At 35.6% G+C, this 24,944-nt stretch overlaps 3 protein-coding genes across 6 annotated transcripts in view; all 3 read right to left on the bottom strand.

The window, feature by feature from the left end:
• Positions 1 to 24,944, bottom strand: part of Dtn (transmembrane protein 132C dtn) — a 113,524-nt gene that overhangs the window by 38,388 nt on the left and 50,192 nt on the right. The window lies entirely within an intron of this gene.
• On the bottom strand, positions 170 to 3,949 carry Pla2 (phospholipase A2). Its single transcript, XM_083085444.1, has 4 exons — positions 3,262 to 3,949; positions 2,450 to 2,609; positions 979 to 1,131; positions 170 to 450 (listed from the first exon to the last, which is right to left on the bottom strand). The coding sequence occupies exons 1-4, from the start codon at positions 3,407 to 3,409 to the stop codon at positions 306 to 308; spliced, it is 606 nt and encodes a 201-aa protein (XP_082941570.1). The 5' UTR covers positions 3,410 to 3,949; the 3' UTR covers positions 170 to 305.
• On the bottom strand, positions 4,437 to 12,913 carry LOC145963466 (uncharacterized). 2 transcript variants are annotated; one of them, XM_083085442.1, is made up of 5 exons: positions 12,709 to 12,913; positions 10,281 to 10,526; positions 8,744 to 9,016; positions 7,037 to 7,249; positions 4,437 to 6,320 (listed from the first exon to the last, which is right to left on the bottom strand). In XM_083085442.1, the coding sequence occupies exons 1-5, from the start codon at positions 12,886 to 12,888 to the stop codon at positions 5,826 to 5,828; spliced, it is 1,407 nt and encodes a 468-aa protein (XP_082941568.1). In that variant the 5' UTR covers positions 12,889 to 12,913; the 3' UTR covers positions 4,437 to 5,825. The 2 variants fall into 2 exon arrangements, with proteins under 2 accessions (XP_082941568.1, XP_082941569.1); XM_083085443.1 differs by lacking the exon at positions 7,037 to 7,249 and having other exon boundaries at positions 4,438 to 6,320.

Here is a 24,944-nt window from a genome sequence, read left to right as displayed (position 1 = left end):
TCGATTGGCGTATTTAATGGGATCCTCGCAATTCCCACTTTTGCGGATCATCCGCCCTATAATTCCGTATTCTTCGAGCACGCGCATCAGAGCGGGATGGAAAAAAAGGGACGGCGGGAGAGAGAGAGAGAGAGAGAGAGAGAGAGAGAGAGAGAGAGAGAGAGAGAGAGAGAGAGATGCGGTCGTAAAAGTTGTTTTATTGGCGTTTATTCAACTACGTTGACAGATACGGTCGAGCGGTAATTTGCACGGCTCTGTACACGTGTGCGACGTTTCCTCGGATGATGCCGCGAAAATGGATCTCTCTATCGATCCGCGAGCGATCGAATGTGACGGCCGGGCATCGTCATCGACCGGTGGTCGCTTTGGAAGTACGTAGGTACGTCGAACCACTGATACATCTTCGGTTGGCTCTCGTCCAGCTCGTACTCCAAACACCGTCTAGGAATGCTGCCAAGAGATCGTTAGCACGTCATTTGTTAAAGCTTCCAATGCTCGCGGCTTTCGAAATAAACCCGCGGCTTCCTCGAATCGTACCCGGCTACGATATATGAAATGTTCTTACATTCTTTTTAAAAAATTGCCGTGATTACGGTGTGTCGCGAAAGGACAATGTGTAAATATTTAGTTATTACAGAGGTAAATTCGAGTGAAAAAAGAATGTCAAAGGATATAATTTTCAAGGCATGTCAAAATTTGATTAGAAAAAGAGTATTTATAGAAAACGATTTGAAAAATTGCTTAAAAAAACGTCACATTTTCGAGAATAATACAAATGTACGGAAAACGTGTCGTTGATTGAAATACGCAACAGATAATATTGCCATGCATAAATAGATCGCGTGATGCGTGGAAAATTGAAACAGGTGTATGTATTAAATAGGAGAGAGGATCGATAAATTCTCTCGAGTGTCTGACCCATTTGAAAGTCGAACGCCGACTCTCTACTCGCGTAGCTTTAATACGCTTACGACTCACAGTGAATGCCGTTTGCAGCCAACGATGGGGTAGTCTTCGCGGAAGCACTTCGTGTCTAACACGTTGAAGTAGAGGAAGCCGACCTTCGCGCTAACGAGTTCCTCCGAGCCATGGAGACAGTCGTAGAACCTCTCGTCGCACGAACAGTGTAGCCTGATTTTACACATTTTACACGACGCTTTATCAGATTACTCGCTGTAAAAAGCGACCTCGTGTATAGCGCGCGCGCTTCATTTCAATTTCAAATTATTTTCACCGCACAACTATCGTGGAAATGCGGTGACGTTTGTGAGAAATCTTTCGGACTAACGAGTGAATGAAATAACAAAAGTATGTTGTAACAAATAATTCAAGGATGGACCGAGCAAAGTCTACCTTAATTCACGAAATCGAGTATCTAAAATGTAACTTACAAATTACGTAGCTTAGAGAGAGTCTATAAATCTAGTATCTTAATTTGGATCCTCGAACACTAATAAAGATTTATATGTTTCAGACGTAATATTTCCCCCGTGCATTAAAACATATTTCTTTACTCTCCCTCATCTCGTTTTTTCTATAAGATATATTTTATCACAATAATTAATATTAAATTGTATTTTTTTCAGCGCATTAATCACATATGATATTTTGATGTTTTCTATAAAATTATATTCCACGTTAAAATATTTCAATATATCGAATGTGATTGCTTCAGATTCTCTAAACTTTACGATATGTGCTTTCAATATTAGTTTTTGGAAACCATTATTTTTTCCATTTTGTCATATACATCACACAAGAAAAAATTACACCCCTGTATAATTAATATACTAAGTTTGCGATAATGCACGACGTCATATATCAACATCAAACGTCAGCCGTAACTATGGCAAGACACGCACGAAACTTGGTAAACTGCACCAGTTGCGTGAAACTCGCTCAACAGACTCAGTTATTGCAAACTAGTTCATTGACTTTCTTTTTATAATTGCTAGCGAATCTTTCTGCATGTTTCGAAATTCGTATGACACGTAGAATGAAAAATAATCGTGCATTTTGTTCATAAATAAAATAGGAGCCAAAATATTTTTTATTTTTCAGTTTTTTTAGCTGCTTCAATATTCAACAAGTTCATCTATGTCGTATTCAAATATTCGAATATGCTTCCACTATTTTTACTAAAGAATAAACAAGTATCTCTGCTGTATTAAAATACATTGAATCTTTAATAAAGCTAATTTTTAGCAATCGAGAAACGATATAAAAATAAGCCAGTTTACTAAATATTCGAAGATATATCGTTAAACTTACTTATTCTTTCGAAGTGGATATCTAATTTAGATAAAGATAGAATAAAATTCTATTAAAAATCATTTAACGTGGAATATTTTAAGAAGTATTAATCCGGATTATATCATTTTCTCTGGTAAAAAAATTTAATTGATTAAAAGATTTATCTATTTATGTTGTCCCAATTCAAAAGGTTCACCTTGTGTAGAAAGCGTCATTGGTCAGACCGTATTTAGTCTGCATCGACTCGATTATATCTTTGCATTTGTCGTGTTCACGGCAGCATGCATCAGTCATGGCGAATACTCCGAGATCGTCCGAGCTGTTTGCAATATTGCCGCTGCCGCACCATTTTGTTCCTGATGAAATATTCAAAGTGAATAATGAAGCTTGTCATCACTTGGTTAATTAAGTTGGATGAAAAATTTTCTTCGATTGCGATTTTACCGACTTCACTTTGTAGAATAGCCATTTTTTTTCACAATTACGATAATAATTATAGCCCTTCATTTGGACTTTATTGAATTATGACGTCAAAAGAGAAAAATTACACAAATCTCTTTTTATGCTATGTATGTCGAGATAAAATTGAACCTTTTGAATACCATTTGCATGGAAAAGTAAATTTAAAAAATATGCCGATAACTTTGAACTCGTCTTGCATTTTTTTCAATAAAAGTGAGTCTTTTGTTACAAGAGTTGATTCAATTTTACAACAATTTATGAAAAGAACAGACATTTTTCGGCTTTTTAAATCTATTTTATTAAATACAAATGTGATATTGTATTTTATCCTGACTTATATAATGTAAGAATAATTATAAAAATTAAATTAAGTAAATTTCTCGTTTCTGAGTCATAATTGAAATATTGATTGCAAGAATCAGAAACATAAGTATGTCAGATATATGTTATATATTATAATAATAATATTTTTCTTCCTTCAAAAAAATGTATGTAGTACATTATAATGACTATTCACACAGAATATGTCATTTTAATAAATCCTACCTGGAAATATGAGGGCTGGTTGTAAAGTTTCGCCGAGATCAATGTTAAAGATCTCGCTGTCGTTTGGAAATGCAATGTGCCATGCGGGGGCGTTTCGGGTCAACGAGAGTAACGAAAGCACGGAAAGCAACGCGGTGGTTAAAGTCATCGCGACGGAATTCTACTATCGTTTAAACGAAGGTAGAAGAAGAAGCCCCCTTATATATGCATATAAAGAGGACCACTGTCCATGCGCTCCATTTCGTTTCTAAGCCATCTAATCGCGCGAATTACGCCCGGCGTACCAAAGAGGCGACTAATGCGTTGGATAACGTTTGCGTTTCCTGTGACGGAATTAATCTGCGTCGAGATAACGCCACTCAAGGGGTTTTCGAAATGAGAATTATCGAGGGTCCCCCTTGATTACCGTAACAGATGCGACGTGACGCGATATCGAAAAGAAGACACCCAAGTAAATGACTCATAGTTTCCGGGCTAATTTAGCCTTAAATGAAAAACTGAACCGAGTTTTTCCGACAGAGATAAATTAATGATGGCGAATATTTTATGATGTCTCTCTTCAAATCTTGTAAAAAAATTCCCTGATCTTTCAGATATTTTTGTTCAAAGTTTCAGATAAAGAGAATTTCTTGAAGATCTTTTATTGAAATTTTCTAAAAAAGTAAGTTTCTTTTATTGTAATTTTTAATGTTTTTCATTCATACGAAAAAACACAAAGCTATTTAAGTTTCAAGTGCTAAATTTCTAAATGTATTAAAAAAAGAACTGAAGAGCTTTCGTAAGCTCAACATTTTTCACTTGCATAACATTTTCATTTTTATCACTAAAAGTTAAAGTAAAGAATATATACTATACATTTAATATTTTGTTAAGACATTGAATATATAAATAGGTACAGATAATATATCTTTATAATATATTTTAAATAGGTAATTCATATCTTGACTGTTTATAAGAGCAAAATCAAAGAAATAATTTTTTAAAAATCTCCAGAATTCTAATAAAGTTCCACGAGGATTTTCACGAGATTTTAGAGAAAAGAAATCTAGATATTTCATATTTTTCCAGGGAATAGGCACCCTATATTAAAAGAAAAAAGATATCACATGTATTATCAAACTACGAGAGAGAGAAATTAGATATCATTAATAAGTTATCTTTATAATATTCGAGAGATACGAAAACTGACAGATGAAAAATTAAAGGGGATGATCTAGTCATCCGAGACGAATATCAATCTGGGATTTATTCACCGCTGATAGAAGAACCGACCACAAGCCTGTGAATGACCGCGAACAGGAATTTCCAGCGAATTTTCAGTGAAAACTCTGAATTTCATAGGATTGTGCATCAGCAAGAAAATTTAAAAAATTTATTTTCGTCACGAACGAGAAACGTTCTTTTTCCGTGATGCACGAATAATAGACACTTTCGAAACGGCTCCAACTTTCAGAGCGAAACGCGATATCGAGCATCGATTTAGATGGACGCTGTCATTTGAAAGCTCGTCGGCCTGTCCTCTGTCTTTAAAATCCGTGACTTTGATTCCTTTCCCATGATTGAAACGCGAGAGGGTGTCGATCTTCAGTCAAATGCCTCTTAAAATAAATGTAGCACGTTCAATAATGCGCTCGCTTCAATGTCGCTGTTTGTTCCTTGTAACAGGAGATTGTGATAGTCGGTACCAAAGTAAATTCATCCCATCGAGGAGAGAAGGGCGCGGGTGGTCGGACTCCAAACCCTGGAGCAGGCCCGGCATACGTCAATATTGTGCAACCGTGATACTAATATTAACCTGCCCAATAATCGATTACCGAGTTGTTGTCGATGCAATGTAGTCGGCGAATCGACAAAACGCGTGAAATTGGCAGTTACCGAAAATAACGAACACTCACGTGTACTCAAAAAATATCGATCACTTCCGCTAGATGAATAGAGATAGATTTTACACGTGCACTTCTTTCTCGCGGGGTATTTATGTAATCCTCGTGTATGTGAAATGAAATAAATAAGCGTAATTAAATCCTAAAAATTGTGAAAGTTAACGATTTAAAAAATATTGCTTGGATTCTTCAAGAGGTAGTCTCAGAAAAATCTATTTATCTGTTTACAACAACAACAGTGTGTCAGTAGGGCAAATATTATTCCACATGTCGCAGTAAATTATAACCGTTCAATTGTAACCATATATGATTATAAATTGCAAGCAATTATATAATACTATGATATTGAATAATTATGTAATAAAACAGAACACACAATAGACTGCAAGTAAATTTGCACATGTAATCATTGCAGATCTCTGTATGAGGAATGGACCGAAATTTATTCTTCTTCGATATGCAATTGCACTCACGTGATTGCATTCACGCTAGAACAAAGATTTAATGATTATTCGGAGGCCATAAAACATACCGTTTTATAAAGCTTCGAAAATCTTTTTCCTCACGAATCTCTTTGTGACATAAATATTTAATAAATCTATAAATGTCAAGATTTCTCTTATAGTGGAGACCAAAAGCCGCTTTAAAAAAACCTTTCGCCAGAAATGCACTTTGTATCGGTTACGTGCAAACGCACTCCGAGATGTCGTCGAGATTCGGGCAGAGAAAGTGACGAATATTTCGCGGCCCGACCAGACCCTGCTGACGGCGAGCACAGTCTGCCAACCAGAGTCCAACAGCCGTTACACGTTCGGTCGATATCGGCGGGCCGATTCCAGATACCCGGAAGATTGTTTCCAGGCGACCCGCCTTCACCTCCGCTCGCATTCTCTTCAGGAACTCTTTTAGCGGGTCGAGCGGCGGCGTCTGGTCGCCTTCTGGCTCGTCGAGCCGTGAGCAGCTCCCCTTCGATGAACTCTCGAGATCGTCCGAAGCCGTCTTCTCGATCACTTCCGCTTCCCCCGCGATCCCCTTCTCGGCCGAGGCAAACGCATCGTCGACCATCGTCCGTGCATCGACGTCGCGCGTCGAGAGACCCTCCTGAGTATCGTCATAATGCTCGGTGTGATCGATGATCGAAGAAACGGTAGTGCTCTCCAAGTTTGTCTCAATCGACTAAGCAAACATTCAGCCATTTGTTTTACTCGCGATTAGAATTTCATGTATTGTGTAATATAGTAAAGTAGAATGTCTACTCAAGTCTTGTAAAAAACATTCTCTCATCTTTCAGGTATTTTTTGAAATTTCCAGGTAAAGGAAATTTTTAAAAATATTTTTGTAAAACATCAAACATAAAATTCACAACTTGACTTAGGTGGATTACTTATAAGAGCTTAATATAAAAGCAAATTTATTAAATATATTAAAGAGGGAATTTAAAAAAAAAATTCTTTACGTCCTAATAAAATTCCATAAAAATTCTGATTTGTCCAGGTATAAAAGAAAGAAATCTCTGAGAATCTCAAGTTCTTCATGTTTTTCTAGAGAGTAAGTACTCTGAGTAAAGTCACTAAAATCTCTCTTTCCTTCTATAATCATTTAATAAGTGAATAGCTAAACGAAATAAGTAAATAACTTCCAGCAAAATAAAGCTCGAAAAATTCGATATTTTTTTTCAATATATTCTAATATATTTGTTCGAAATATGAGAGCGCTACGTTTTTTACGCGACTGAGGTTAGAGAAAAGCGGCCCCAAAATCAAAGTTCACTCCTCAGACATCGACGCGAGTGGGATATTTTGTAAAATTTTACGACGCAATCGCACCGATCGCAAAATTCAATGTGACTGATCGTTTTCCCGGCATTCTATTCGTGTCTCGGTCGAGCGTACCTCGCTACTCCCACCTTGGGAAATGTGACGATGAATCGATTCGATCTCAATTTCGGTTTTATCGCCGGCGACAGACTGTCTCGCCGACACTGTGTCGACGTTGGAGTACTTCGGGTCATCTCCGTGATCCTTCAAGATCTCGAGGCTTTCCGAAGCTCGCTTTTCACGAAGCGCTCCCCCGCAAACATCCTCATCGGTGTCGCTCGCCTCCTCCTGACACGTGTTTGATTGAATACGAGCGTTCGATAAAATCGAGAAAAGCGACGTCTTCACGACGTAGAGATTATCTATTCCGATTTAATGTAATCTCGATAACACAACTGGGAGCGAAATTCAAGTACCTCGCTTCAAGTATCTCGACCGAAATTTAATATTCAATTTAACCTACTTTTACACATCTTGTACGCGGTTATTATAATCTCCTCCTTTATATTATCACCAAGTAACATTCGCGATCGCGATGCGCTTGATTCAAAAAATTTTAGTCACTTCGGTGCAAAGTTAAACGAAGTTTAGCACATATTTCCTGTAATCTACACGAACTGGTTAATTTTCGCCGGCTACGAAATACGAAAACCGAGTAGTCCGAAGCGCAAATGCGTATATAAAATATGCAGCACTGCTTGTAACGAGAAGTAGTTAGCAGTGGATGTAACGTGGATAGTGTATGACGAAAGCAGCTTATTCCGCGCATACGCAAGCTTATTGGCGAAATTTTGCTCGGGAAATTTATTCAATTTTATTCCTCGTTATTGCACGTTTGTAATTTTCCAATTGTAACTTTTGCGTACGTCGTTTCAACATTCTCATTTATCTATTTTGATAGAACGCTATTATATCAGCGTTCATTTGACGTTTGAGCATCGAAGTGGACACTGATTGACATGCTATATTAGCTTTAATTAATTATCTAAACATCATTAAATTACGTTATAATTATTAATAAAGGGGCAAAGTTGTTTCGTAATAATTAAAACGTCGCAACTTTCCTTTTTAAACGCGCGCCCAACGTGGAAATGCGCTTTGCAATTATTAAATCGTTATAAAATATGCAAATGTTGTGTATATAAACCGTCCGCCCCGTTGCATTGTTCTCTTTAGAAAGGCGGTTATATAACTTTATTACAATTATAGCCTCGAAAATTACAATGCGTCCCGCTCGGTTAAAACACGGTTTGCTTACGCATAAAACGGCTCTACCGTATCTAAGTTATAAATAAATGTCAAATTTGCTCACCACACGCTCTGTATCATAAGTCAAAAGTCTATTCATCTCAACGAATATGTATGTATTCTAATTATCCCGAAAGTAGCTTCGTACGCGATGCTGTATGCATATTAAACGACAATCATCCTCTAATTATAATTTGACAAAATATTGCTCGCTCTCGGCATTTTCGCTGAATAAAAATTCAATCGGAATCCCCAATTTTGCGGAAATTCGCGCTCATTTTCCCGGTAATTTTACGACACATTTTCTCGGGATCAATTTTCACACCGCCCATTACGACTGCAAATCCTCCGAGGAATACACAGGATAGCGGAAATCTCATTAACCGCGCGAGTAAAGGGCGATTCTTTTGCGATCTAATGATCCAATGGTATAAACGGAAAAATCGCTAAACGAGAACGAGTGGAAAGAGCCCGAATCCAATATTTTATTCAAGCCGGCGAAGAAGAGAAACACATCGCGCGCCAACGCGATACCTTTTCCGCTGCTGTGAACTCGCAGCTGCAAGACGTCGTCGTCGTCGTCGTCGAATCGATCGTCTCGGACGACGGTCCCGAGACGGACGCTTCCTCGCTCGAGGAATCAGCAGCGTGTTCGACCTCGCGACGGTGAACGGGCTCGCCGCTGCAATCGAGATTCGCCAGATATCCGTAGAGATCCAAGAAAATCCTCAGGGGTATCATGGCTGAGCCGCCTTCCGGCTCGTGCGTCAGTAACTCGCAAACGTATATCATCGTCTCCAGCAGATTCTGAAGCGGACGTAAATTACAGCCGCGAGATTAATGGCGTTTACCTCTTCGCTTAATTATATAAGATATACGAGAATATAGAAAGAAGAGATAGTTATGTGTTAACAGAGTGTCTACTCAAATCTTGTCTTCAAAAAAATCCCATGATCTTTCGGGTATTTTTGTTCAAAATTCTAGGTAAAGAGAATATTTGGAAGATTTTTTTATGCAACTTTCTGAAACAAGTTTTTTTACATTGTATGCATTTTTCAAATATACAAAGGAAAAATAGAGTCACGAATGGAATTTCAAGATTTGCAAATGTACTGGAGGAATTAAATAACTTTAGCAAGATCAATATTTTTATTTACGTGACACATTTTCATTTTTCCATCATTAAAAATAAGAAATATGTACTGCATATATTTAATATTTTGTTGAGATATTGAATATATATAAACAGAGACAGATATATATTTGTAATGTCAATATTTATAAAATACATAATTTAGTTTGCTTGTCTCAGAATATTACAGCAAATTTATTAAGGAGAAAATTTTTTTAAAATTTCCCGAATCTCAATAAAATTCTACGAGAATTCCTTGATATTTCCAAGTACAAAAACAATTCCTGATTTCTATGTTTTTCCAGGGAATAGATATCGTGATTAATTTTTTTTCGTTGATTATAAAAAAAGGGAGTTATCTTTATATTTCAAATTATATTTGTTAACAAACGTACAGGAAAAATAAAAAATCCAAACTTCTTGCGAACATTTTTGCTGGAATTTTTGTTATCTACTTCCATTGAAATATTTTTTAGTTATTATTTTTCATTAAAAAAAAAAAGATATCAATCGTATACAGAATGTATAACGATACGTTACTGCATTCTTTTGACTCGACCTGATTTGTTATATTCAATACCGCTAATGGCTCTTCAATAATTAATTTCGTTAAAAATCCGAAAATTGACAGCTGTCTATCAGGAATACAGAAGGAATTTAATCAGCTAAATTACTGTTTCATGTTTTAAGCGCACAATGTAAATTTTCGCAGCAACATGAGTCAATAAACTTTGTCATTTTCGTTTACAAATTTCACAAATCACACGTCAGATCATGCACTGACATTATGTCAATTCTCTTAATTGTTCTCGAGAATCAACTTATATCGCGTTATTTTTAATTCGTAACAAGCAAAAATTGAAACATCTTTTTCAATCGTTATAATCTAAAAAAACTTTACGAAAAATAGATCCATCGCGATGTCCGACATCAACTTACATTTCCTAAAAATCCGCAGGCGACCGCGAGGAATCGATAAAAATCACAGTACTCCTTATCCGGCAATAAACCAGCCACCATGAGAAGCTGATAGAGGTTCGTCTCGGGCAAATCCAACCCACGCCAGTCCTGCACGAGGGCTTTCAAGCGGACCTTGTCCACGTGACCGAATCTATTGAGTAGGGTCTTCAGGTAGCCGGGCGTGATGCCCGTGGGGTGGGCGAAGGGCGGATACTCCAGTCTGTCCTGTAGGACAATATCGACGGCCATTCCGGATTGTTCGCGGTCAGTTACCAGTTGCCAGATAACCTTGCGATGGCCGTGTCCGGACCATCGATAATACCCCCTGGCGTGCGTGTACGTACACATATAACGCGACGGAGCTGTTGCAAACCGGTTTCGGAGTATGTGCTATAGAAATGTCGCGCGACAAGCGCGTTTCCATCGGACGACGCCTCGCTCTCCCACGGGGGTGCGAATTACGCTGATATTTGTCTTGCAGCTCTCTCCATTCTAGGAGAGCGACGTACACATCCGCCGGAAATATCGCGCTATAAGCAGGTATCGCGTGTCAGCTGCGCGGTAACGCGATATATCACAGATAAACGAGGAATTTCAGTCATCAGTGATAACAATAACTGCGCGCGCGCGAGCGTTATTGCACTGAATAACAGTTACAAATTAGATTATGCTCGCTGTAATTAAATTAATCGGTAAAATGCATGAATGTTGCGAGAGAGAAAGAGAGAGAGAGGAAGAGAGCTGCGTATAGTGACATATACTGAATGTTTCACGAGGGAATGCATCGCTTCATCTTCAGCGATGTGTAATTTAACGGAATTGAAACCAATTTTGCGTCTGTCAACATTTAAGCCGTGATGGTAATTAAGGAATTATTTAATCCTTAACATCAAAGAACTTAATGAAACATGCTTTGAAATAAAAACAAAAGTGTCATCCATAAACTTTTAAACAAGACGCATTTTTATAGAATGATATGTAAAATTCCTAAAAAATTCATCAAGAAATAATATTTTTTAACTGAATTTGGAAACGCTTTGATAGAACATCGAGATTTAATATATCGAGAGTAAATTTCCGCATTAAAAAATAATAATAATATCAATATAACGCTGTAAAGAACTTGATTGGCCGTTGAATTAATTTCGTTAACCGATACAACAATTATTCATTAAATCGCGTTGCGCGAAGAATTTGCAAATTTATCGGTAGCGCATGAATAATGATAAATGGATATTAATAAAGAGAATAATAATATTATATATTAATATAATTATAGGAGGAGGAGGGGGATTGAAATTGTTTGCGCGCAAAATATTCGCGTCGAGTGTTTATTAATTCGGCGCTCTAATGGAATTTAATTCTTTTCCAGTTTTAAATGCATGTCTATATCCCGACGCAACAGATTTCAACTTTTAATTAATCGATTAATCGAATAAGAGAAAGATCGCAAGCTCCATCGGTAACTTCTCTTTAATGTTGTTACTTCTTGTAACCAGAATTACGTAAACTTATAATTACAGACATCCGTTCCGAGGAACGCGGGTGGAGGAACTCCGGAGATGAACGTGTCTTATATACTTATACTTTACAAATAATATAATAACGAATATTCGCAGAAGCAATGTAATATAGATCGATCGGCACGCGTGGAATTTTGATTAGTTTTTGCGCAAGTAACATGTAATATTTTTAAAAATATATTGTCCAATATGCTTACCCTTCTCCATTACGAACTTTAAACAAATAAAAAAGAAGAAGCAAAAGACATATTTATATTAAATTTTTCCACATATGTTACCTTATATTTGATGTCTAAGATACAGATTAAATATTCGTTATTATATGTATTTCTCTTGATATTTTTATTCAGAAATTTTCCTGATGATTAGATTTTGCATTATTTAATATTAAAATTTCTGAAAAGTGATTTTAAAGAAGTGTCAATACAAAATGTCTTTAATAAATTTCGATTATATCGTTTATATATGTATATAAACGAGAGAGTCTGGAGATCTCTTTTCCTCTTAATTATTAAATCATATATTTTCTATTAGCTTTATTAATTAGGCTTATTCCAAAATATTGTGAATCTTAACCGTAAATGATGTGTTATGTCTCTTTGTAAATTTTTATTATTTTTCAATAACTCAGCCCTCAATATTAAAATTTTTCAATATGACAATCCAAATATTTCTCAAGAGTCTAAAACCTTTATATATATATTGATTTTTAGGGCCAAGTTATAACATAAAATTGCGGATAAATATTGTACGATAAATAATAGATTCGAGGAAAGATGATGCAAGAAATATGACGGAGAAGAGGGAGAGAAAAAGGGGAATCAACGCGAGCTCTCAACCGAAGCGAAGCGGGAGCGATGTGTTTGCACAAAAATGAACCGTACCTTCGCCGGAGGCACCTCGCCGTTCGCCAAAGCGCGAAAATACGCGGCCGTCCATCGCAGAAGATCGTACGGCTGCGTTCGAATCGCCGCCTTCGCGTAGAGCTTGAGAATGTGCGGGAATGTCGGCGGTATATTTATTTGTTGGGCGCAGTAAATCCGCTCGGTCTGCGGATCTGACATTTCGCGCACGGAGCGGAAGAACGCGAGCGAAAGCCAAGACAAGCGGAAGCGACAAGAGACGAACGAATCGCGGCTCGGTATCGAGCGATTCGATTCGCGGAGGCATCCGTCACTTCCACTTTGATGGATACTTCGAGAGACAATATCCTGGAGTTCAAGTAAATATCAGAATTTTAATACACGAAAAATGGCAATCTTTAAACAAATTCTTTTTACAGCTCAAAAATATTATATAAATTTTTTTTTATATTCTATTCTCCCACGTTAAAAGTTTTTAAATATATATATTTTTTTTTTCAATGCTTATTGACGTGGAAAATTTTATTTTACAAATATATAAATATATATATATAGAAATATTTAAAAACATATATAAATTAAAAAAATTTCCAACATGGAAAAAATACACTTCACAAAACGTTAATAATGCTGAGCAGCTACTTATTTTTCTATTATTGACGAAAGAATTAAATTATCGCGTTAACAGTATTATTTTATTAACAGCTATTGTTCAGCAAATCTTCAAAGATTACACAATAAGATAGATTTATTCAAATACGAATAATATACATCTCCGAAAGAGATAACGAGTAATCTAATAAGCTATAGCTTTTATATAAATTTTGTGTCATAATCCAAAGCCTCGCTATAGTTGGTGGAAAGTCCCGCCAAAGTCCTCCGCAGGGAATTTAACACTTCAGTTGCAAACTCAAACTGCAATAACCACGAACGATGAAACATTGAAAATGTACTTCATTTTACGAGAAGTGTACACGTCGACCCTTTTAAAATTTAAATAACTGGTCGGTTATTTGACTCTCACATGTCGCTTTTAATATCTATTCGTTCAATTTCAGTCAATTTGCTATAAAATTACCTATATATATATATATATATATATATATATATGTCTATCGGCACATCCACCTTTTAAAGTTTATAACAATTTTATGTGTGACAAAATATCTAGAACGAGTTCACAATTTGCTTGGACATAATTGTTTTCGTCATCTTTAATGAAGCACATCTTGTTAATGCAAATAACAGTTTTGCAAATAGAAGCGTTCAACGTCATACATGTCACGTTCAAAAATTTTAATGCTGAAGGGTGAGTGCTACCTAAAAATAATAAAAGCTCAATTTTCAGTTTTCCAATAACTGACATCATTATTTATAACTAAAAAATTCACAATATTTCAAACTAAACTTGATTAAATAGAAATATTGTCATATATGTAGAAAACGAGATCTCTAATAAACGCTTACATATGTATACAGATAATCGAGATTTTTTAAAGGACATTTGTTGACTCTTCTCTGAAATTATCTCTCAAGAACTTTGAATATAAAAATAATACAAGATCTAGAAAATGTAACCGTTTCGAAAAAGTCTGAAAAAAATCTGTATATTAAATACCAGACCAGACTTCGACACGTAAACAATCAATTTCGAACAATCGAAATTCCACAAGACCAAATATCCAAGCTAATCACGCACAATTTGCACGTATAATGCTTTGCTCTAGGAATACGCGTTTACAATCATCCATGGCCAGTCTCAATGAACATACACCAGTCAATATTTTTATAAACGCGATGAAAGCACGGTGAATTGCCTGGAACAATAAGACCAATACGCCGACACCCTCAATGGAATACAAATGGTATTGGGCAAACAACAGAGATCGACAGCCCTCTCTGGAAATCGAACGGCCGCCACCGGCAGTGTCCTCCTCCACCGTCAGAATCAATGATCGATCCGACCTCATTCCTCCCTCGCATTATTGCGACCCTCCATTCTATTATCCATGCGTCGACACATATACACGTTTCTCGATACGGCCTCTCTGTCGCTTTTGTCGCGATGCATAAATGAAACGTTCGTATTCAGTTCGAGTCTCGCTACCGATGTTTTCCAACGTGTAAAAAATGCCTGCCTTTTCTTCCTTCCTTTCCTGGATAAGATAAACTTCCACCTTTGAATTAAGGATTAAGAGTACAGATAAATAATGGTGAATAATTCTCAACATTCGAATAATATATACTTTAAAAGATTAATTTCAAAAACGCACATCGAATATGAAGAATAAAAATAAATTTAAAGACTATATATATGTATAAATATATAAAACTAAAAAAAATATTTTGGTTATATTTATTTTCACTTATTGTTAGAAAAATATCGAGGTCAAAATCTTTCAGGAATAAAGCGCTATCATTGCACAGAGACACGATTGGAAAATTAATCTTAAAATAGATTTATTACAATGTTTAATTATCTTATATCTGTATTTCCGTTTTCAATAAAGTAAATAGATATGACAGTAGGTTTGGATATAAATTTCGTTATAGAACAAGAATTTAAAAATCCAAATTTCCTCTCCTGAAAGGATATTGACAATTATCGTTATTAGAAAACGATAATGACGATTAAAAAGCTATCGATGGCAGTCTATAATTAGAATCTTGTTACAAAAAAAATTCTAATAAAGTTTCATAAGAATCCCTGATATTTCCAGGCACAAAAGGAATCCCTGAAAATTCCAAGTTTTCCACGTTCTTTCAGGGAGTAGACACTCTTTAGAAATATAGAGAAAGTTCCTCGATAAATTGAAAGCAAATTTTTCGCGAAACAATTTGCCGTTCTTTGACTCTTTCTCTCTTTCTTCTCTGCTAGACTAAACATGCATTTCCTTTTGATACTTTTCATCTTGAGCGTAATCGGCGGAACACCTAGTTTTCAATCGATCGCGGGTCGCGTCGCGAAAAATCGCGTTATTCGCGATCCTCGTCGTCCTCCCTCCCACCGCGAGTTCCGCTCTATCCCTGCATGAATATCAGAGACTGCGAGAGGACTCGAATAGGGAACGGAAGCAATTTCGTCGTCCTTCAGGAATGGCTTTGGCATGATCGCCGCCAGGACGTCAATCGTCCATTGAACGGAGTTCAATGGGACGGGAGGGGAGATCTGATTGCGAACACGAGGAGTAATAAGCGGCGATGGCCGGTACCAGCAGTCGAGGGTCGGTGCATCGTTCCTCGATGCCTCAAAGGCCAAGAGGTGAAAAAAAAAGCGCGGACCGACATTAATCGAGAGAGATGAATCGTTCGGATGAAGTCCCGCTTCGGTGTCTTTCCTGTTGCAAAGTGACGTTTCGCGGACCGTCGAGCGGAGACTTGGCGGCCGGAACGATCGTCGGTGAACGGTGAAATCGCGCGCTAATGGCGACGACGAGAGAAATTTATGTGCGTGAGAGGATTGCGAGCGTGGCCGCTGGCTGAATTATTAGGGTGGTTTTGGGCGAACGTTTTAACTGAAACCGCCGCTCCGCTAAGCGTTAAGAGGAAAATAAATGTCCCAGCTATGTGCGTGTATCCGGATATTGAAATTTTATTCAAGGGAATCTCGTATCTCGTCTCATTCGAGATTCACATCGCGTATCCGATCGTGAAAAATACGTATAATGGGTTCTTAATTTAACGCGCGAGATGGAATAGAAAGAGAGACTTATTTTTTATTTATCTTTCTTTTAGGCAAAAAATTTGAATATTTTCCAACTCTCGGAAGAGAACATAAGAGAACAAAAGCATCTAAAAATATAGATATATACAGGGGGTGTCTACTTAGATCTTGTAAGAATTCCCTGATCTTCCAAGTATCTTTGTTCAAAATTCCAGGCACAGAGAATATTCTACAAATTTTTTTCGTAAACTTTTTAAAAAATAAGTTCTTTTTATTGTATTCGTTTTCTAGATTTTTACTTCATACAAGAATAAAATATAAAACTATTTAAGTTTCAGGTGTTAAAATTGCAAATGCATTTTGAAAAAAGTGAAGTTTTCGCGTAAGATCAACATTTGCATAACACTTTTATATTTTTATCGTTAGAAATTACAATAAAATATCTATAATAATTATGTTACACACACATAATTTAGCTCAGCTTGCCAACTACTTGCAACATAAGAGCAAGATTATCAAACAGAGAATTTTTTCAAAAATTCCCTGAATCTCAATAAAATTCCATGACAATTGCTTGATTTTGCGACGCGCAAAAGAAATTCCTGAGAATTCTTTATGTTTCTTCAAAGAATAGACACTCTAGAAATATAGAGAATGTTTATCGATAGTCACCCAAGTCACAAAATAGAGAAAGATTCTGAAATAGATGAGTCGCCAAGCTGTGTAGACATTAAACAATCCCCCCTAAAGTTGTTATATATGACTAATGGCAATGGCTTCTGGCTCTTTTGCTCTTGTAAACAATGCTAAAAGCCGACAAGAGTCGACGACTTTTCTCGTTCTTCGACCCGCTTTCGCGACTTTCCGTGCAAGTAATTGCGGGAGAAGTCGATCGGCCGGCGCGGTTATTGCGTTCACCTCCATAGGTACTTCCGGCGCCTATAGCCGCGAGTATTGTGGCACTTATGGCAGTACTGCCACACTGCTCGGTGCATATCTGATACCGTCGTGAGCCCAACAATGAATAGGCGACAGGCGTAATGCATGCCGGCTGTAACAGTTGCACGAAGCGAAACGACGTGGCTTTAATAACTGATATCAAGGGGCAAAAAACACTGAAATAAAAATTGCAAGTTAAATTCATAAAACCGGTGCGCCAGGGCTGGTTTTACATCGAAAGTGGATTCGTGAGTTATATTACTCCACTATCTTGCATCTGAAAGTACGATTAATTTTTTATAAAAAATTGTTTTATTTCCTTTAAATATTTGAAAAAAATTCAAATATCCAAGATATCTCGTTACTTAAGACTTTACTCGATACAGAGCTTTTTCTTCGAGATTTCTTTTATAAAATAAAATATAAAAATACTAAAAATTATATACATGTATGTACATTTTTTTATTTAAATATTTAAATAAACTTTTTTACATTTTAATTCAAACATATTAACTGCTAAGATGTTTAAAGTTTTCGTAGGACGATAATTCAAGCAATGGAAATTAAAATCAATACTATTGCATCTGCAAACTTAATAAAAAAAATCCAAATTTTAATATTTTTGGCTTATGTATTTTCGTTATTATTATATTTTTTAAATTTTTGCTGGCAGAAAAAAACGAGTATATTCAGCGAGTGAAAAATAAACGAGCAAAATAAGCCATTCACGTAATTAATGTTGGTTAATATTTGTTAAGAGATGAAAGCTCTCTGGAAAGCATCACGACTAATAAAATAATTAGTGAAGCTGCGAGCAATGTACACTTATTAGGCGGCACATTATATTTCGGACGGACGCAAATACGAAATTACTATGGCTAATACGTATAAATTAATGCGCTCTGGTCACTTCGAACTTTCCGTCCGACCAAATGACCGCGAGAGATTTAATTTCGTGCGATAACATCCAACGCAAATCCAAATCGGCGAAAATTCAATGTCCATGCTAATCGGCAGGGAGTTTCATCGTCGGTGCGCGAATCGACCGAGAGGATGCTGGTTATATTAGAGAGTTAAGGCCAATTATACGGCGGGACTAAATCACCCGGTAGCGACACTGGCAGTTGCATCTAGCACCTGGTGCAACATTGTGTACGTCGTTGGCGCGCAGATTGCACCCATGGGCGGTAACCGTGAAGGCTCAATGGACACTCGCGATGGACATAAAGCGCATTTGCATAGGCACGTTTCGCGTGCTGGCAAATGCGGACAAGAGAGAGAGGCCGGGATTTTTCTATTTTAATTAACATTCCCATCCCAGTTAGTTTGCTGCGCGCGTTGACATGTATCACTGGAGAAGCGTTGAAATACTCTTGTAAATATTTTCGACATCTGCGTCATTTTGATTAATTTTTCTGCTATTAAATCGATCGTCTTGCATTTAGCTTTTAGCAGTTTGTACGTACACTCTCGCAACTTTCTCCTTAAAAGAGGACTTTGTGAGAGACTTTGCAAGAGGCAAATAACAACTTCTTGAAATAACTTTTTTTTGCTCAAGTCGTTCATAAATTTGCGAGCGCTTATCAAAAGCGCACGAGCAATGTACGTACGATTGTATATGTGTAATATAATTGCCAGAAATACATGTAATAAAATTATAAATATAATCTAATCGTTACTCAATCTTTCTCTCTGAGTAGAAATTGAAAATTGGAAACAGAAGTTTTGACAATGCAATCTACATCTGTTGCATGTTTGTAGTTATGGCAATGTGATAAATGTATTATTCGGTAAATCATGATTATATACGAAACAAAATCCATTTGCTGTATCCAAAAGCAAGATTTAATCTTCTTGAAACTTGTAATCTGAATTCTCATCTTTTGGAAAATTGGAAATTCTACATTTATAGTTTTGGATATAAATTTTAACATTTCTCGAAACATCGATATTTGCTTTATCAAATTTGTTCTTTTAACACTTTAAATTTAATCATATCTCAATATTATATTTATTACACGCATAATTGTTATTAATTTTTAAACTTTCTTTAAAAAGAGTTTTTAGAATGTATATTAAAATTATAATTAAAATTGCAATTATACGACAATCCATAAAATAATTAGTTAATAATAGGATTAGGATAATTAATTGCAAGGATTAAGTTGGATTAGTATATATTAGATAAATCATATTATTATAGAATAGTAATAATAATTTAAATATTTTATCAGATCATCGTTAGAGTTTCATGTAGATCCTTTGATTAATTTACTATTTATTTCTCTATTCAAGACATGAACAATTTTTGAATTAATTGGATAGCCTTGTAAAAGTGAGAGTGCAGAAATAAAGTGACTTTACGAATTAAGATTCAGATATGCAAATACGTAAGAAAAGCTTAAAAAGAAAATCTTGCTACTCGGTTAGTTTCGGATAAATTTCTCTTTAAGAGAATTTTAATTCGAGACTTAATTATCAAGATTAACTTTTCAGCTGCAGCGCGTTGGACTAAATTTTTGAAATCACCGACAAAGAATTAAAAATATAATGTAATATCATGTAAATATAATGTTAATATACATTGCTCGGGAGAAAAGAATTTAATCTCTATAAAGCAGCATAAAAATACATAAATTAAATTGCGAGAGAAAAGTTCAACTGTTTTTTTCCATATTTCTGCAAAATTCTTAATATTAGTTTAATATATATATTAAACCACACATATATTAAACATACATACATATGTTTGTTTCATTAAAAATTTCTTTTGCCAAGAAGTTAATATTAAAGAGAGACCTCAAAAGTTGTACGTAACGCGCAATTAAAATTTCATTAAAAAGGGGCTACGATTTCAAATTGATTAATACTCGGCAGGATGAAACAAGAGATGTTCTAGGGGCAACAATTCTAAAAAAAAAAAACCAAAAAAAAAATACAAATTTAATTAAACCTGAAATTACATCAACGTTGTGTCCATTAAATTCGAGCTTTTTTACTACGACGTCATAATTTTGCGTGACATCATTCATGCTATCCCCGTCAAACGTAATTTTGGCGGGGGTGGCTAAATTAAACTTACAAACGGCTCTCCAAGTGTTAACACAGATTAAAGTGACGGCTCGTTAGACGTGTCGTTCGGTAGACGCGGGATATCCATCGTAAAGCCGCGAGCGGGATGAATACCGCATAGCGCAGCGCACATGTAGTGCATGTATGCATACATGTGTGTGTGTATGTATGTATATATGTATAAGGTAGCGCATAATATATGTCTGGCGCTCGCGGTAGTTACGTGACCGGGGAACGAAAATAGATGCACGCGTCCATTTTCCGTCACGTCGTACGGCATATGCTCGTGTAGCTTATCGCGCACGTTTCTCGTCCGGTCGAAAGTAATTCCGCGTCTCGGGATAAGGAAAAGCGCGCGCGCGCGCGCGCAGGGAGTTCAACAGCCTCCTCGGGACGTCGTTGTCGTCGTCATCGCGATGCGACGCGACGCGACTTCCGGCATCCTTGGCGGAACTTACAGAAAAGAGATTCGCTTTATGGAAATGCGTGCTCGCGATACGTGTATCTGCAACGTCGAAACGCCCGGAGAAATGACAAGAATTGCGCGCAAAATGCCTCGCCCTATATAAGTTCTCGCTTTAAAAATTTTCCGCCTCCTTCCGAGGCGGGTAACCCGCGATAAACTCATTTCGACATCGTTTTACCGTCTTCCACTTCCCGCTACGCGTTCCTCAATAACGTTTTCCAACGAGTCCTTTTGACGCTCGCAGGCTCTCTTCGGAGATTCGTATCCTTAGATTACCAGGGATGTCTAACTCAAATCTTGTAAAAAAATCCCTCGAAAAATTTCTCTGATTCTCCAGATATATTTGTTCAAAATTCCAGGTAAAGAGGGTATTTTCAAAATTTATTTATTTGTAATTTTCTAAAATACATTTTTTTCATTTATATACGTTTTTTGATGTTTTTCGCTCATACGAAGAAAAAGCACAGAGCCTTTCAAGTTTCAAGTGTTAGATTTGTACATGAACTGAAAAAGATTGAACAGCTTTCGTAAGTATTTTTCACTTGAATAACATTTTTTATCAAATTAAAATTATTAAAAATTGCAATAAAGAATATTTGTAATAATTATATTTTACACACATAATTGCCAGCTTGCCGACTGCTTGCTATATAAGAATAAAATTATCAAAGAGAGAATTTTTTAAATTTTTTTAATAACTCCCCAAGTCTCAATAAAATTCCACGAGAATTTCCCGATTTTTCCAAGTACAAGAGAGATCTCTGATAATTTCCGGTTTTCCATGTTTTTCTAGCGAGTAGACGTCCTATTACTCTAGAAATCCCGATCTCTCGCGCATCTCGTTAGATATCTTCTCCTCCCTAGCTCTCTCGTTTAATTTAGCTTAATTCAGTTATAGTTTATGTCTTCTGGCACGATACGCGATATGCGAACGAGAATCCCGGGAACGGATTGTCGTCTAATTATATCATCAATGTAACGAAAGCAAGAAGTCAGAAGCCGACCGAGTAAGTTAGAAACGAGAATAAGTACGGATGACAAGATGAATTAACAATCTTCAGGATACAAGTCATGGAGGCAGTGCAAAGGTACAAGTCGAAATGCGAGGCGACGCTTGTGTAACTCGGCTTGAATTACACAACGTTACAGTCTGCGAATCGGAGGGAGAGGATGCTTGACCCTATGTAACGCATGATTCCTACACGTACATGCATTATATATACATTATATATGTATTAGATTCACAGATACTGTGTCGACATATTATGATCGTTAATGGGGCCGCGACATGTATCTCGTCGGCGCAATGAAATTTATTCGCGCGCTGATGAATGCAAAATCATTGCTCGGTACTTATGATCAATCCTCGTGAAATTCCGATGAACGCTGCATTAATTTTATACGCGAGCTATGCACGTTAATATCGGGATATATTCATACGTGGAGCGTAAAGAGGCCATTAGACTGATTTAATGGTGATATTATTTATTCGCGTTGTTACCCACGGTCAAAAATCATCCGACAATCATGATATGACTATATCATGACATAATTATATCGCAGTGAATAATATCCATTGTGCGTTATCTCTTTTCGCACACTTGAAAAAGAACGATTTTGTTGAAAGATGTTCAGTTGCAATCATGTAGTGATTGATGGATAAAAAGTTTTTGTTCCGATTGCAAATCGATTTTTACATAAATTAAGATTTGAGATTCCAGTTATTTGAAAAATTTATTGTGAAAATTATTTTTTATTTAAACCGCTATCATAAATGATACAAATAGTTGAGATGCCTCATATTTAATGCCAAATGAATTTGTTTAATTATAAGTTTCATTAATTTCATATCGAAAATATGATTTCGGCTAATTAAAGAGCTATATTTAACGTCAAATGTGAAATATACATATACGAGAATCAAAATTTTTAATAAACTTAGCGTCAGTTTGCTTGAATGGCAGATATGATCGAGGAATAAAAAAACGAGATAATTTATTGTACAGTCGAATGGATTTAAAAATCATATGAATTCAACGTCAATTCAAGACTATTTTATCGAATCGAGCAACGTGCTGGATTTGCACGTTTGAAAAAGCAGAGGCATTAAAACTATGTAAAAAATTTTCATATTTTCAGTATTTTACGTAAAATTTTTTAAAATTTTAAAGCAAAGCTTTATATTAATCACAATAATATGGCATTATAAATAGCTTGAATGTCGATTTTGCTTTATAAAATCCCCAAATTAATGTATAAAGATAAATATATTTCCATCACGTTATTAAAATTATTGCATCATGTCGTCTAATGTAAAATTAAAAGGAGAAAAAAGTAAAGATCGCACGTAATTTGTGAAACGACATATTTTTTTCTATTAAAATATATTCCACAACAGACTCTTTCTTCCTTTTTATTAGATAAATTTTAGCGTACTCTTTCCTCACGGAATCTTTTGCATCTCCTCGAACTTTTTTATCACTCTTTATCCGTTGTTTTCTCTTTAACCGTGATTTCATTTTACAGAGAAAAACAAATAAAACAAGTTATGTAACGACGATATAAAACGCTCGTTTCTTTTTTTCCCCGTGTCGAAAGAATTTTTCATCGTTTCAAAGAGACAGGCTGCATCTTGCTCACATCATATTGTAAACTCAAGGTAGGGAACGCTCCGTTTGTGTTCGATAATTACTTTCCACTCTGGAGATCAGTGGAAGGCTAACAGAAAACTAAATATAATCGCACGTCTGGAACCTCGTGCTCTTTTTAAGCGTTATTATAAAGACCAATCAATCCTCTCTTTGTCGCTAAAGTCACGACAAAACATGTTAACGAAATTACGATGTAAATGATAACACACACACAATAATATTGTAATATCAATAAAATCTCGATTATATATTTATCATAAATTCAGATAAAATGGCACGAAACCATTCGTGTATCAGTGCACTTGTAAATAAAATATTACAAGGTGCATTCTAAGAGCAAATAGAAGAGAAAATATTTCAAGATTATTGTGTTATTATTGTATACTACATGGTAAACTTATCGTTAATTTGTACATTCAAGTTTATATGTTTTTTCTGCGGTTTTTATGACGGTTTGAGATTAATCTTGGTGATTCATGATAGAAAGAAAAAAAAACTTGTTTACATGCGAAGAATAGATTTTTTTAACTTACAAATAAGTAAAAGCACACAAAAAATTGTGGTTTTCTAGCATTGAATGAAAAAAAAATATAACACAAGTGTTAAAATATATATATAGAGCCAAGTTATATAAAAATGAAATTAAGCTCGCCATTATGCATAAAGATTACAGGTCCCGAGACGTGGTAATGCGACAAATGTAGTCACAAACCGAGAAAGCTCATTAAAATTAAATTAGCTGATGCTCCCACTTTCAAAAAGTCATAAATAAATTTGATATAATTTTTGCAATATAAATTTGAAGAGATGTTGATTAATTGAAGACAATTAAAAAGTTTTTCACGAAAAAGCAAGATTTAATTTAATTCAATACATAACGCTAACATCTAATATCTTAAGCGTATAAAATTGTACATTTAAACTTGTCATCGCGAAAATGAAGCATAATTGTATGCGACAATATCCAATTCCAAAATCGGCTTAATTTATTTACAATTAATTTAGTTGCAATATAATATTACGCTATTAACGAAGTATCGATACTTTCCATTGAATGCCTGGCATTTATTCATTAATCTTTCACTGGCTCATAAAATGCGACAAACGCTAATTATCTTTTATTAATGGAACCAATATCTCCCTGAAACTTTTTTAACTTTGTTTGATCGATTTTTTTTATTTCCATCAATTTTCCCTTATTTTTACCGTGATAAGAATATTATTTTTTTCACAAAATAATAGAAGAAGAAGATTAAGAAACTTTTGCAGAAAAAAATCGTGTGATTTATTTAAGAATTAACAGAATTAATTATAACTTACTCGACGAAGAAAATAATTTGTCAGATATTTTATTCTTTTGCAAGCCAATCATATATAATCTTCCGATAGCGCGAGCCGATTTAAAATTGATGGAAAATGACCACGCGGCGTTATTCCTTGTGACATTTCGCGTCGATATTTCCTT

Source organism: Camponotus vicinus, unplaced genomic scaffold, assembly GCF_025532165.1.
Source record: "Camponotus vicinus isolate PSW18456_S1 unplaced genomic scaffold, iyCamVici1.0 SCAF_12, whole genome shotgun sequence".
Lineage (NCBI taxonomy): Eukaryota > Metazoa > Arthropoda > Insecta > Hymenoptera > Formicidae > Camponotus > Camponotus vicinus.
Note: the sequence above shows the minus strand (reverse complement) of the source record. Positions and strands in the feature narration are given on the sequence as shown.

What these genes read in the sequence shown, in the direction of transcription:
- Pla2 (XM_083085444.1), bottom strand. Translation starts at nt 3,409, where the DNA reads ATGACTTTAACCACCGCGTTGCTTTCCGTGCTTTCGTTACTCTCGTTG. An exon ending in ACCAGCCCTCATATTTCCAG is followed by an intron (nt 2,610 to 3,261) that starts GTAGGATTTATT and finishes ATATTTCATCAG; the next exon opens with GAACAAAATGGTGCGGCAGC. An exon ending in GGCTGCAAACGGCATTCACT is followed by an intron (nt 451 to 978) that starts GTGAGTCGTAAG and finishes ATCTCTTGGCAG; the next exon opens with CATTCCTAGACGGTGTTTGG.
- LOC145963466 (XM_083085442.1), bottom strand. Translation starts at nt 12,888, where the DNA reads ATGTCAGATCCGCAGACCGAGCGGATTTACTGCGCCCAACAAATAAAT. An exon ending in CCTGCGGATTTTTAGGAAAT is followed by an intron (nt 9,017 to 10,280) that starts GTAAGTTGATGT and finishes CGTCCGCTTCAG; the next exon opens with AATCTGCTGGAGACGATGAT. An exon ending in AGTTCACAGCAGCGGAAAAG is followed by an intron (nt 7,250 to 8,743) that starts GTATCGCGTTGG and finishes AACACGTGTCAG; the next exon opens with GAGGAGGCGAGCGACACCGA.